The 12,529-nt window shown below is 38.5% G+C and overlaps 1 protein-coding gene across 1 annotated transcript in view; it reads left to right on the top strand.

The window, feature by feature from the left end:
- Positions 1-10,195, top strand: part of Dll (homeotic protein distal-less) — an 85,679-nt gene extending 75,484 nt beyond the window's left edge. The window contains exons 3-4 of the mRNA XM_018551517.1: positions 8,456-8,627; positions 9,879-10,195. Coding sequence (XP_018407019.1) covers positions 8,456-8,627; positions 9,879-10,195 — 489 coding nt within the window. The remainder of the gene's footprint in view (positions 1-8,455; positions 8,628-9,878) is intronic.
- Positions 10,196-12,529: the final 2,334 nt, after the last annotated feature.

The raw sequence follows: 12,529 nt of genomic DNA, 5'->3' as shown, positions 1-12,529 counted from the left end.
GAAAAAAAAAAAAAAAAAAAAAAAAGGCATTATAGCATTATGCGAACGAACGGGGCCCTAGTGACGCATTTACACGGCTGTTATTATTCTCCCTGACCTCCTACTCCCCCGTATCCTCTTCGCCAAGCCGATAGCTGGAAATGTAAACGCTTATGATATCCGCCGTGTGCCCGACCGTCCTCTCTTCGAAATACGCGACATATGTTATCCAGCTGTGTCCAATGTGATTTTCGACATATTAGCGAAATGGAACGCAAACAATTAAGAGAAATTGCGCATCTTTGCTTAAATTAAAAAAGAATCGTTACTTCTTCGTTCGTTGTATCTTCCAGCGTCAATCCAATCGACCACAAAGAGTAAATAACATTCAATGTTAGACGTTTTCACATTAAGTTATATCACGTTTATATTGTCGAGTGTGAAATTATATGTTATTGTAACAATTACATAACAGTTACATTGCTGAATGTAAGATTGTAACATTCATTGCTTTTAGTTGGTGTTGACTGGGAATTTTTAGCAAAAAGTCATGAGACCAGAGATGGGCATGCTGTCAAACTAAATCGGTACTGTCCACATTGATATATCATCCGTAAACGTGCCATTTCCATTTCATTTTGCTCGATCTTTTCCATGCAAACAAGTGCACTGCTAATTCGGCATTATCAGATGTACGCTCGTTGATCTACTTAGTTAGATCGTATAAAGGGCATGAACGAGGGTGACCTCATCGTGCACTCTTCATCACCGTGCCCCCGCGTGATTGACGCTCGCTGAAAATCCTCAGGCAAAGTGCACCGGCGCGGCGTCGGGCACCGATGACGGATTAGTTTGTTACGGCTTTCGGCCGCAGGTAGGCCGTACCGATACGCGTGATTATTTATTGTGCGGACAGATTGGATCATTCAGAACGTGCCGACGGGGGTCCCACTGTATGAAGGGGGATCGACCCGCCGCCAGGAATAACTCGAATCAACGTGTGCGACACAGCACTGCAATATAACTTTCAATTTCGCGCGGATCCCTGTGAGAAGCCGAACACGTGATATAATTCGCGTTCCATAATTTACGATTCGTGCTCTTTTCGAGAGTATTACGATTTTCATTGCTTTACAAAAGTTCCTAAAATAGTGCAGCTAACAAAAACTGTTTATACGTTCATATAACAAACTGAATGCTACGGTCGTCGGATTAAATAAGAATTTTTTTATAATTAGATTTCGCACATTTTTTGCAATGCAAAGTATAAAGAAAAAACGGTCTAAATCGAGCGATAATAAGATTTATTATAAAATAAATTTTTAGTTTCAATGTTAATACAACATAAAAATATAAAATAATATAATAGGTCCGATATTATTTTTATATTATTTTATATATTTTATATTTTTTTACTTTTTTGTTGTATTAACATTATAAACTAAAAATTTATTTTATAAAAAATCTTATTATCGCTCGATTTAAACCGTTTTTTCTTTATAATTTTTTTATAGTTATAGAATCTTGGCCATAAACATAAAAAATTTACACAAATAGACGTAAACGTTGTCCTGTATTTAATGAAAAATAAATTTAAAAATTATAGTTTCATTAAAAAATATTTATTTTTATAATAATTAATATTTTGTTAGTTTTTTTATTACCGTCTTTTACAAGAAAATGCAATACATTGAGGATGCTTCGTACTCATAGCGAAGGCTGTAATTAATAATTAATCATTATCTGGCAGATTACGATAGCATATTTCAAATATTGACTATGTACTATTTTACTGACTTCATATTGTATCATTAGTCGTTCCGTCATCACCGTCGCCGTAATTGTATTTAATTGTCCAGTCTCCGTTTCGATCAGATGAAGGATGAGTTACGATGAGGTCAGCAATGGAGAACATATATCACGCACAATGTAATTACCATTGGACACATACGTGTTGACACAATTTGCCAAATTACATTTTAATGTATGATATTACAATAGAATTAATAGAACGTTTACAGAGATTGAGCTATACGATTTTATTAGAAATTAAGAGTACTTCGTTACGCGTCACAGAGCATTTCTACAAAATGTATCGATTGTGCAATGAGACAGCTAACATGATTTTCAGAATTTATCACTATCGATGTGTATTATCAGGTCCAGAGTTATATTTTTTACAAAAAAATATATAATATTTCTGGACCTCCGGCGTGTCGCTCTTGTAACGAATAATTCAATCCACACGCCGCATCGCCACGTGTCATCTTGGCCAATCTCGAACAATCAGCGAGGAAACTCTCTCGAGATCCAAAGTATCGAACAATCGACTCATAGTGTTACGCAGCAGACAATAAAAAAAAGACGCGTGTAACAGAAACATTTTTTTTCCTCAAGTTTTATTTGCTTAGTGAATTTTGAAGTACATTGTTAATATCAGCTTTGTTGACGCGAATGTCTGAAACATTTCTTATAGTAACGACCTGAAACCTGACATCACATCCGCAGTTTCAGCCATCCAAAAAGAAAGTCGCAACGACTTCTAACGACTCATCCTTCCGCAGTCCCCTCTCATATTAGCTTATAGGAACTTGAAATCATCAAGCTGTATCGCGATCCAAGGATGCAGCCCCGACGCGGATCGAATCGCGGTGGGAGCGTTTCCATTTATACAGAGATAATATTACTCCTAGATGCTACTCATACATATTAAACAGCATCGCCTTCGATTCGCGCTGCACTTTTTCGTCTAAAATCTTACCTGTCCCCTCGAACGCAGCCCGCCCCTCTGCCGCTGGCATCCTCTTCCGTCCTCTTCATCCTCCCGGCGACCGATCCGTCGCTCATTGAGTATGCATCAGCGATATCGACAGCGCGGACTGTTACCGAGTTCCTCGCCCGCGGCGACGTCGGAAGCCCGTCGCTGGCCGCGGCAACATCATCGGTCCTCGGCAGCAACGGCGTCCTCGCTTCCTCTTTTTGCCCTCACGAGAGGCGAGACGAGACGAGGCGAGGCGATGAGGCGACCACCGGCTGCTCCGGCGCAATTTTTGCTCGCTCGCTCGCGCGCGCGGCCGCCCGACGGCCATTCGACGCGCAGAGAACCACGTAACACGCGCGTCTAAGTCCAACCGAGAGATAACGACAGCTTGCCACCGTGCCTGCCGGTGCCCGTCGGCGTCAGGGTGCATTCGTATCCCTCGGCTCGCTCGTCTCAGTATTCTTCTTCCTTTAACTCGCGCGACGCGAAGCCGCGCGAAGATTCCCGCTCGACCCGCTTCATGCCTCTGTGTGTCGCTTGTTGTAACGCTGCTGGAGTATAAAGCGATTTTGATTGCTACCTCGCGGCCAGTCGACGGCTCTATGATTCACTCTTGAAGTGTAATTTGATTTATTTCTCCAGTTACTCTTAACACCCGGTGTGGTTTCTTCATATGTGGCCTGTATGAAGATAATCAGAATTTTTATGGAACACCAACTTTATAAATTAAGTGAAGATTAACTTATATTATTATTCGATGATAAATTATTTATGAAAATTTTTATACATCGAAATATTTTTTACACACACACACAACAAATCTTTAATATCAATTAGTATACAAAATTCTCAAATATAGTTTCTCTAGGAACATAAAAGGTTTTTAGAATCTTGTCGACATATTTTACCTTAAATTTTTCAAAGAGGATATTTTTCTTTTTCAAGCAGAACGCAAATTGTGGGAAAGATTTGATAGAAAGAATGTTAGTAACAGAGTAATGAGCAGTACAAGCAGTAATAAATCACTGACGACCGAGCTTGTCGTCATATCTACCACGAGAGAACAGTCATTATTATCTCGAACCATATTTCGCACCATAAAACTTTATATTTTCACACGCGTTTCAAAACTTTCTCTATCAATTGAATTGAAATAATTGTATAAGAGAGCTATGTATAATACATATGTTAATATAAGTAACGAATATAGGTACATATATTATATATATATAAAAATTAAATATTTGTTTGAAAAAAAAGATAACGTAACATTTTTACAATATTTAAAAAATATATATATTTTCCTAAATAACTAAAAGATGAATAGATATGTACACACATTCTACCTTTACTTACTGCAAATAAATACATAATTGCCTATGATCCTGTTCTCCAAATAAGGAAATAAAAGAAACATTCGTATGAGTGTGTCTAACATACTCTGACGACACCTGGAAAAAAGATATTAATTAAAGCTTTGCGCCGAGCACGCCGACACGCATAAATATATCCCGCATACCGAGAGAGAAGCTGCCGACGGGTCGAAAAAAAGGCAAACCCCGCCAACATTATCCTCGCGAACGAAGGCGCATCCCTTACCGTCGATGCGCATCGTGCCCTGTCAACGTCAGCTGTAAATATCAATAAACAAACCAACGCGCCCGGTAAACGCGATCTGCTCTTCCCGGCTGGCTAGGCCGGCCGGCCAGTTGAGCGAAATAAAGTACGTTGAAACCGGGTTTTAGCGCTGCTGGCCTTTGTCGGGCGCCATCTCTACTCGGCGCAACCGGGTTTTTCAGCAAGCAATTAGAAAGAGATTTATTTGCGCCGGCACGCCGGGCGCACGCTCGTCGACCAGGGGCTGCTGATGTTGCCGCGGCATATTTTTCGCGATGAATAACGCATAGGGTACCTCGGGATCTCCCACCAACAGGCTACGCCTGGAAGAGTCTGAAAGCAATTTTTCTTTAAATATTAACAAATATCGGATGTAACTGTATTTTGTATTGATCGCTTGATATAGCTATTTCTTCAATTACAAATTTATTAAAATACAAAATAAACTTGTAACAATTATATGGACTCTCAAATTTAAAACAACACGATGAACAAAGAATTTCAAGATTAATGAGAGTATATAACAGTGCGGTTCACAATGCGCAATATCGTGTTAGAATCTTTATATTCCATTACAGATAGGATGACATCTTTGTAATTGATTCCAAATTGAAATTGAATGTTTGGAGTCCTCAGCAATATAAATACAAAAATATCAAAATGGTTCAGCAATCCTTCAAGACAAAGTCACTCACAAATTATTAAAAATGAAATGGTGTGTTAACAAACCGAGAACGTGTCAAGAAACCATGGATAATTTAATAAATTTATAAAAATACACTTGGATATTTTAGTCGAGAAAGTACTATATTATAATATTTCAAATTAATCAAATAATCTGTCATTAAAATTAAATAGGAAGATTCTGAGACACTCTGTACATGCATGTACTTGTATTCATATCGGTGAAAATTTCTTTCAGTAACTCGCGTGCCCTGCTTCTAATGAAGAGGCTATGACGGAGTGTGACGATACGTGTTCCGCAAAATTGGAACTGTACATTATTTCTGGTTTCTTAATGCTTATGTATAATGCAAAAGCGCCGTGCCATACTTACCGATTAGTCCATTAACTTGAATCCTCAATTTTCAATTTGTCCAAAACTGTCATTTCGCGGTTTGGAAAAAGCGAAGAATGAGATTTCTGTTTTTGACTGAAGTGTTTATATTATCTTTGCCATTGATCGCTTATTTCAAATTTCTTTTATTTTTTATTTAGGATATACGCAAATCTATATAATTGAAAAAATGTTTTTTTCTATATTTTATTGATCTTTTATTTGCCTAATATTACCTAAGATTTACTGAACGATTTAATTTATCTGAGATGTACCTGTCTCTCTCGATTGTTCAAACTAGTTTCTTTCTCTGTTTCTTTAAACTATATTTGACATTTGTCAAATAATCACTGAAAACGATTGTTTATTGGAGACTTATAGCACTTATCACGTTAATAATTCCTTTACTATGTAATAGACTGTGAAATTGTATGCATATATATGTGTTCATGTCATCAACTTTTTTACATCTTGGATGTCAGTCAAAGCTGGACAGTTACTTTAATTAACTAAGTCGGTTTACTCAGCCAGGAGGGAATAGGTTAGAAGATAGGGAATCAGACGGTTGAAATATATCGCGAAATATAGTAGCAGCATCATGTACAAACAAGTTCATTAAAAGTAAAAAACATAAGTTCAGGTGCTAATTGGACAAACGTCACGTTTACCGTTTTATCACGTTTCGTGAGGAAATTTATTTTATTCACAATATATATATATCGCCAATGCATTCGATAGATTGATAGTGTAAATGTTATGCTAATCAACAAATGACTAAAACAATAAAAACGTTTAATTGTTTGCTTTTTTACTCGCGCGAGTTTCCACGATGAAAAGTTTCTTTATTGATTGCTTGATAATTAATAGATAGCCATATATATGTTCATACATAACGGTATAATTTATTTTATAATATACATTCCTATCGTATGCGAATGCATTGTTCGACGAGACTAAGATTGCCATGAAAGGAGAGTAATCTTTAATTATGAAAAAAAAACATTCTTCATGCCTGGTGAATAGAGGTACATATTCACTGTATTCATCTCGTGTTTTATGATCGCAACGTTTGATCGACGTGGCGATGGAATATCAAGTTTGATCGAGTAAGCCCGAATGGTTATACAAGTATAGCGGATAGGCTCGTTAAAAAGTCATTAGGCGTGGCGTATGCTATTAATAAAAAAGTCTGTCTCTATTTTCGTCTAATCCGGTGTAGCTGAATATTTCTAAATCGTACGGTGAAATAACACAATCATGAACACATCAAGGACAAAAGGCTGTGGAAAACGACTAAAAAGTATAGTTGACTTTTCGTTGATAAAAGAGAATGTTTTTTATTCTTGCAGAAATTGAACGATCTATTGACGCGCGAATAATATACAAAAAATAGAATGAATCCAAAAATAATTGTGAAGTCAAATGTAAAATTTTTATTAAATAAAACAGTTTTTGCAGTGTTTTAAGATGCTTATTGGTATTATTATTTTAAATTGACGCGATCAATATAATTTATAATATTATTTCCAACTTTATACTTGCATCTCACTTTTCAATTTCTACATATAAATATTATTCAACGGATTCGCTTTGACTGAAAATAGCGTTCCTTTTCTTATTCGATTTATTCTTATCGGTCTATAATTTCCACGTATAATTAAATAAAACAGATATTGTTCAATAAAATATAAAAGGAAATGTCGCGCAGAAGAAAAAGAGGTTCTACCACTCTTTTTTAGCGGTAGAATTTCTTTCGCGCGGCATGTCCAAACCGGCGACATGTCCAAACATATGGCTTCGGTTCGAGCTGCCGCGACGTCGCGTCGTCGTGTACAACGCGGGTACACCTCGCGTATTCCTGTACACGTACACGTTTAACTTCGCGCGGTAGGGTTACGTAAGATTGAGCCAGCACGTCACGTGTATGCAATGCGTGTGTGCGGATGCTGAGACAAAAAAAATACCGCATGTGCAATCCTAGCGGTCGCGCGTGCGCACCGGTATACGCGCCACAGGACGACGAAGCTGCTTGCCGCTGCGGTTCTATGCATCGCAGCGAGGAGGCAAAAGAAACGATGATTACGAAACGACGAACGTTCTTTTTTTTTTTTTCTTTTTCCTTCGTCTTTACCGTCTAACCCGGCAGTACGAAGCGATGATGCGAAGCATCGGATTAGACTCAGGTACGCTTTTGCGCATCGCAGTTGCGAAATGTATTTCCAATCGCGCGTCGATAATCGGGCGACGCATCTCGACAAAATCGCTTGCGGTCCTCTTTTGGGATAATTTTATGGATCTATAATGATGGAAAAAGGAAACAGTACAAAAATGGATATGTTAATGACACAATATAAAACAGCTGTAAAACACGCTACGTCACTTTGCCTCGTAATTATAATATTAATAATAATTATTAGCATTTATGATAACAACATGATAACGATAATGATTATATTTAATATGAGTATTAGTGTCGATGTATTTGAAAATTAAAAATAAAACAATTTATTGCATGTTATTACATTAGAAATGAGATGATTTATGTAAAAAGTGTGCTGTAAAAACCTTGTAATATTATATGAATATTCAAATCTTCTAATCCTTAAGAAAATAGTTATGCATAAATAACGATAGCTTTAAAAATTAATATAACAAGTTATACTCGTGCAAGCGTAAATGTGATATAAATGCTAATAAACATTTAATAATTCAGTATAACATATCATAAACACTATATAGTGTTCTGTCGTAATACTTTTTGTCCTCACGGAATTCCTCTTTTATCTTTCCCACTTATTTTAATACCGTCAAAAAGTTAACGAAAATTACCTTCACTATTATGACAAAATGAAGGACAACAGCTCAATTAATATTGATAAGATTATTTGTACTTGTCATTGTTGGAATTTTGAAATGTCACGTTCAACATTGTTACATAAAGGAGTAAAATGTGTAATAAAATTTCTGTCTTTTCGTGTTCACGCGTTCATGAAAAAAAAAAACCTATCTCTCTAACATAACTATTACAATTTTTCTTTCAGGTGAAAATCTGGTTCCAAAACAGAAGGAGTAAATACAAGAAGATGATGAAGGCAGCGCAACAGAGCGGGGGCGGCGGTGGTGGTCAACATGGCAGTCTTCTAGCAGGTGGAACCGCTCTACCCGGAGGACCATCCCCTCAACCCGGTCAACCTGGAAGTCTTATGCAAGGAGGTAAGTTGCTTTAGAGTTGCCTAAGTAAAATATACACCGAAATGAATTAAACAAGAAGGAATTCATGAAAGAAAAATCTTACTGCGTATTTAATTATAGTATTCTGGAAGAAGCGCGCTTTCGATTAATTTACCGTCGATCAATTGAATCGTTCTCACGATCTGTTTTCGCGAACAATTGCACATTTTTAATTGGCTGAATAACGGCCGTTAATTGAATGTCACTGGTGAACGTACGCGATGATTGCGCGCTTGACGGGGCTGCTCCATCATTTTACCGCATCGCGCCGCTGCAATCTCTACGAACGCCACTTTACTTCGTAATTACAATACTAATGATCCGGCGCAATTTTCGCGGTCTGCGTTTTTTATCACGCCTTTGCCACTGCCCGTATCGCCGACAACGACGAAACTGCTTGCTTCACCGTTGCTCTCTTTCTGCGACTAACGGTAATCTCGAAAATCTGCCTAGTGAGTGATTTATTCGGAAATACTCCACGAAAGACACAGTCGACGAAATTAACTCCATCTTGAGAAATTTCTCTTGCTAGGAATGCCACTCTCTCGTGACGAAATTTAGTACGAGCGTCCAAGTACTTCCCAATGCACGTCATTAGGTTTCAAGTAGTGATTTCGATATACCATATAAATTTTATCTTTTGAATTTGTTACAGTTTAATTTTTACAATATATTTTCATTATATTAACCGATTAAATTAATTTTTTTACGCTAATCCTTTTCAAAGATTGATGTTAAAAATTAATAAGCATAAATGAATATAAATACGAGTATACTTTACATAATCTCTCATATAATACATCTCATTACTTACGCTAATGAGTACAAAACTATAACGTGCTTAAGAATAGTATCAAGGTAACACAAAGTTTCGGAAACGATAAAAATCAAAGCGCTCCTAAATGGCGGAATGTCACGAAAACGTGACGTACAGTCATGGATGAACTATATACACATCCCCTTCTCCGAGCAGAGATCCCAACTTGACTTAGAGTCTGCGGAATCGAACGCGCAACCACCGTCTGGAAACTCTTTCCCATCTCGTAGCAGCCACCAGATGCATTATCGCACAATACCGCTCCCTCGCGTACAATTAATACAATTTGCGACGCCGGTCCCATTCAGGCGCACGCAGCTGCATGTGCAGCAACGCGACGCGGCCAAATACGACGACGTTCCGCGAGATTCGAGGAACGATTTTGAAACGGTCCCCGGTTCGCATTTGTGTTTCAGGGGGCGGAAGTTCCGTGTCGGGCAGCCCGACGACGGGTTACCTCGGCGGCATGGGCGGCGGGGGTGGCGGTCACACCCCCGGGAGCTCGAGCCCCGGAAGCGAGATGTCGCCTCAGCACAACGAGAGTCCACCGGCACCCTCCTGGCCGGGTGAGATGAAGCACCATCCGCATCCACACGCGCCGCCCCATTCCCATCATCACCCGCACACGGCCGGGCATCATCCACCGCCACCGCCACCGCCGCCACATCACGCGGGTTACATGCCGCAGTACTCTTGGTATCAGGCGGACCCCAACCCCGGACTACTCACGTAAGTGTTGCTTCTCCGAATCAGAGAATCTCGATATAGAGACTTGATGCATTTGCTTTCGGAAACTAGAGATTATTGCGAAATTGATGCTGATCTAAAGTAGTCCTTAACTCTTAGGGTGTCATTGTACTTATGTTGAAAACTTGCGTTGAAGAATAGACGTAATAGATGTAGAAAGAATTGAGCGTATCAACATCATAGGAATGCACAATCTATTCTTATTACGTCATGGTTGAAAATGTTAATAATCGCTGAGTTTGCGATTTGAGATTAAAAGTGACACTGAAGTTAAACAGAAGAGTGCTGCTCACAAAGTTCGAAGTAGTTGTATGAGCTATATAATACCTACTTACGTTTCGATCTTTATTTCACGATGCTGTTAAGAAAATAAAAGTAATTATATATTAAATAAATCGCGTTTTGAGATATATAACATCTATCGTGTTTCACGTACATCGAGAGAACGACGTTCTTTAAATGTCTGCATTTGATAATAATAAGCTTTGTCATTGTAATTGCTATAACTCATATCGGCGATTTCTGTGTGAGCATAATTGAATAGTACTTCGATACTCAATCATAGACATTTTCAATTTGAAATTAAAGTGCGACGCGTCAATCAACGCGCCTCAACACAAACTGGTACTGCCAGTCACGTGTCCCCTTGGGACATGTTGCGACGTTTCTCCTATTCACTAAGAACCAGCATGACACGACAAATTTACCTCACTCGCCTTGCCGTAATATTCATCGCGCTGCGATTCCGGAAGCTTTAAAGTTACCGCATATCTCTTTAATAATATATAATAACCGCGAGAACCGACATAAGATCGAGCAGGAAAAATACATTTGTGCAGCACAGATAGATGTATCTATTTTATGCTGAAAGATACGACATACTTGATATTGAACTCTTGGTTCGAAATTAGTTAATTATTAAAATATTAGCAGAGTTAAATTTTTTATTTGTATGCAATATTAATTTGATGAAGAAAGTTAGATACTAAAGCTTCTAGTCACTCGTCATCGCGGATCTTCGGATTGATATCAGAAACGAGAAATGAAAATTCTTGCAAAATGTATTGAAAATAGAAATATTTTTCAATAAAATAATATTTGTATATACATTTCAATGTATACATTTTGATATAATTTGCAAGAATTTTTGTTATATACTTATCTCTCTTCTGACGTCAATCCAAAATGGTCGAGGCGTAGGAGTCTTAAGATAGGAGCTTAATTTGCGTAAAATTTGTCATTACACAACGTTTTCTAATCAAACAATTATCTATGCTTTTACAGGGTATGGCCAGCGGTTTAACGAAGATGTCCCTTGAACTGACAATGAGTTCAGGTGAGCCAATCCTTCGTGGCGCCGCGAACGTATCCCAGCGGTCCCGCCCCAAAGTGTGAATACGTGTAGCGCCTCTCGCGAGGAAAATTGAATGTTAATATTGTTTCTAATCGTATAATGAAACCCGCATGCCGGTATCCGTGCGGGCCGTCCGTCGAAGTGAGAACGATATGAACAGTGCGACGTCGTGTGTGATACACGCCCCTTAGCAAAATATTAATAATACTATTAATGAGACGAGAGAAATACGACCACGAATGCTAATTCGACGATGTAGTTCTCAAAGCTGACGAAGAGGATCGACGCCTGAATTTTTAGCCAACGTGGATCGTCGACAACGTCGCAGAAAATCAGAAGTCATAAACGGGCATCGAGTGACTCTTGACTGATTAGTGACGTTGTTCGGTGCGCGCCGTTTCGTTGTGCTGCGAGATGTTTCCTCCTCGAGCTGGAATCGATGTAAGTTGGAGGAAGACAGGAGCGACATCGTCGTACGGTGAAGTAAAAAGTAACTTTGTAAAAAAGGATAATATGATAACGACAGCGATTTACGATGTAAAATCGCCGAAAATCTACCCGTGACCGTTCGTGATGCGAGTTCTCTGAGGATAACGTTGTTCATTGATGATCTTGAAGTTCGATTTACGAGTTGGAGGGTACTTGTAACGCTTCGCGTATGATTGAGTGATTGCCACGACTGTAACGCTTTTCGTGTTTGACAAGTAATCGTTGTCGCAAAAATAAGAGTCGCGAGGAATCTTTTTTCCTGGGAAGTAAAACGGCTTCTTTATATGTCTGTTCGTGTCGACCGTCGTGATTGCGTGCGTCGGATCTAATTTGATTACTACGGTTAATTATAAGCAGAGATTGCCTCCAAGCAATTGTTTTTATTGTGAAAATGTTGTTGTCCGCCGTTTGTCAAGCGTGGAATTGCATACCGAATTTAATCATTATGGTTAATCAAATAAATAAATTACGCGATAC

Source organism: Cyphomyrmex costatus, unplaced genomic scaffold (assembly GCF_001594065.2).
Source record: "Cyphomyrmex costatus isolate MS0001 unplaced genomic scaffold, Ccosl1.0 scaffold141, whole genome shotgun sequence".
Classification (NCBI taxonomy): domain Eukaryota; kingdom Metazoa; phylum Arthropoda; class Insecta; order Hymenoptera; family Formicidae; genus Cyphomyrmex; species Cyphomyrmex costatus.
Note: the sequence above shows the minus strand (reverse complement) of the source record. Positions and strands in the feature narration are given on the sequence as shown.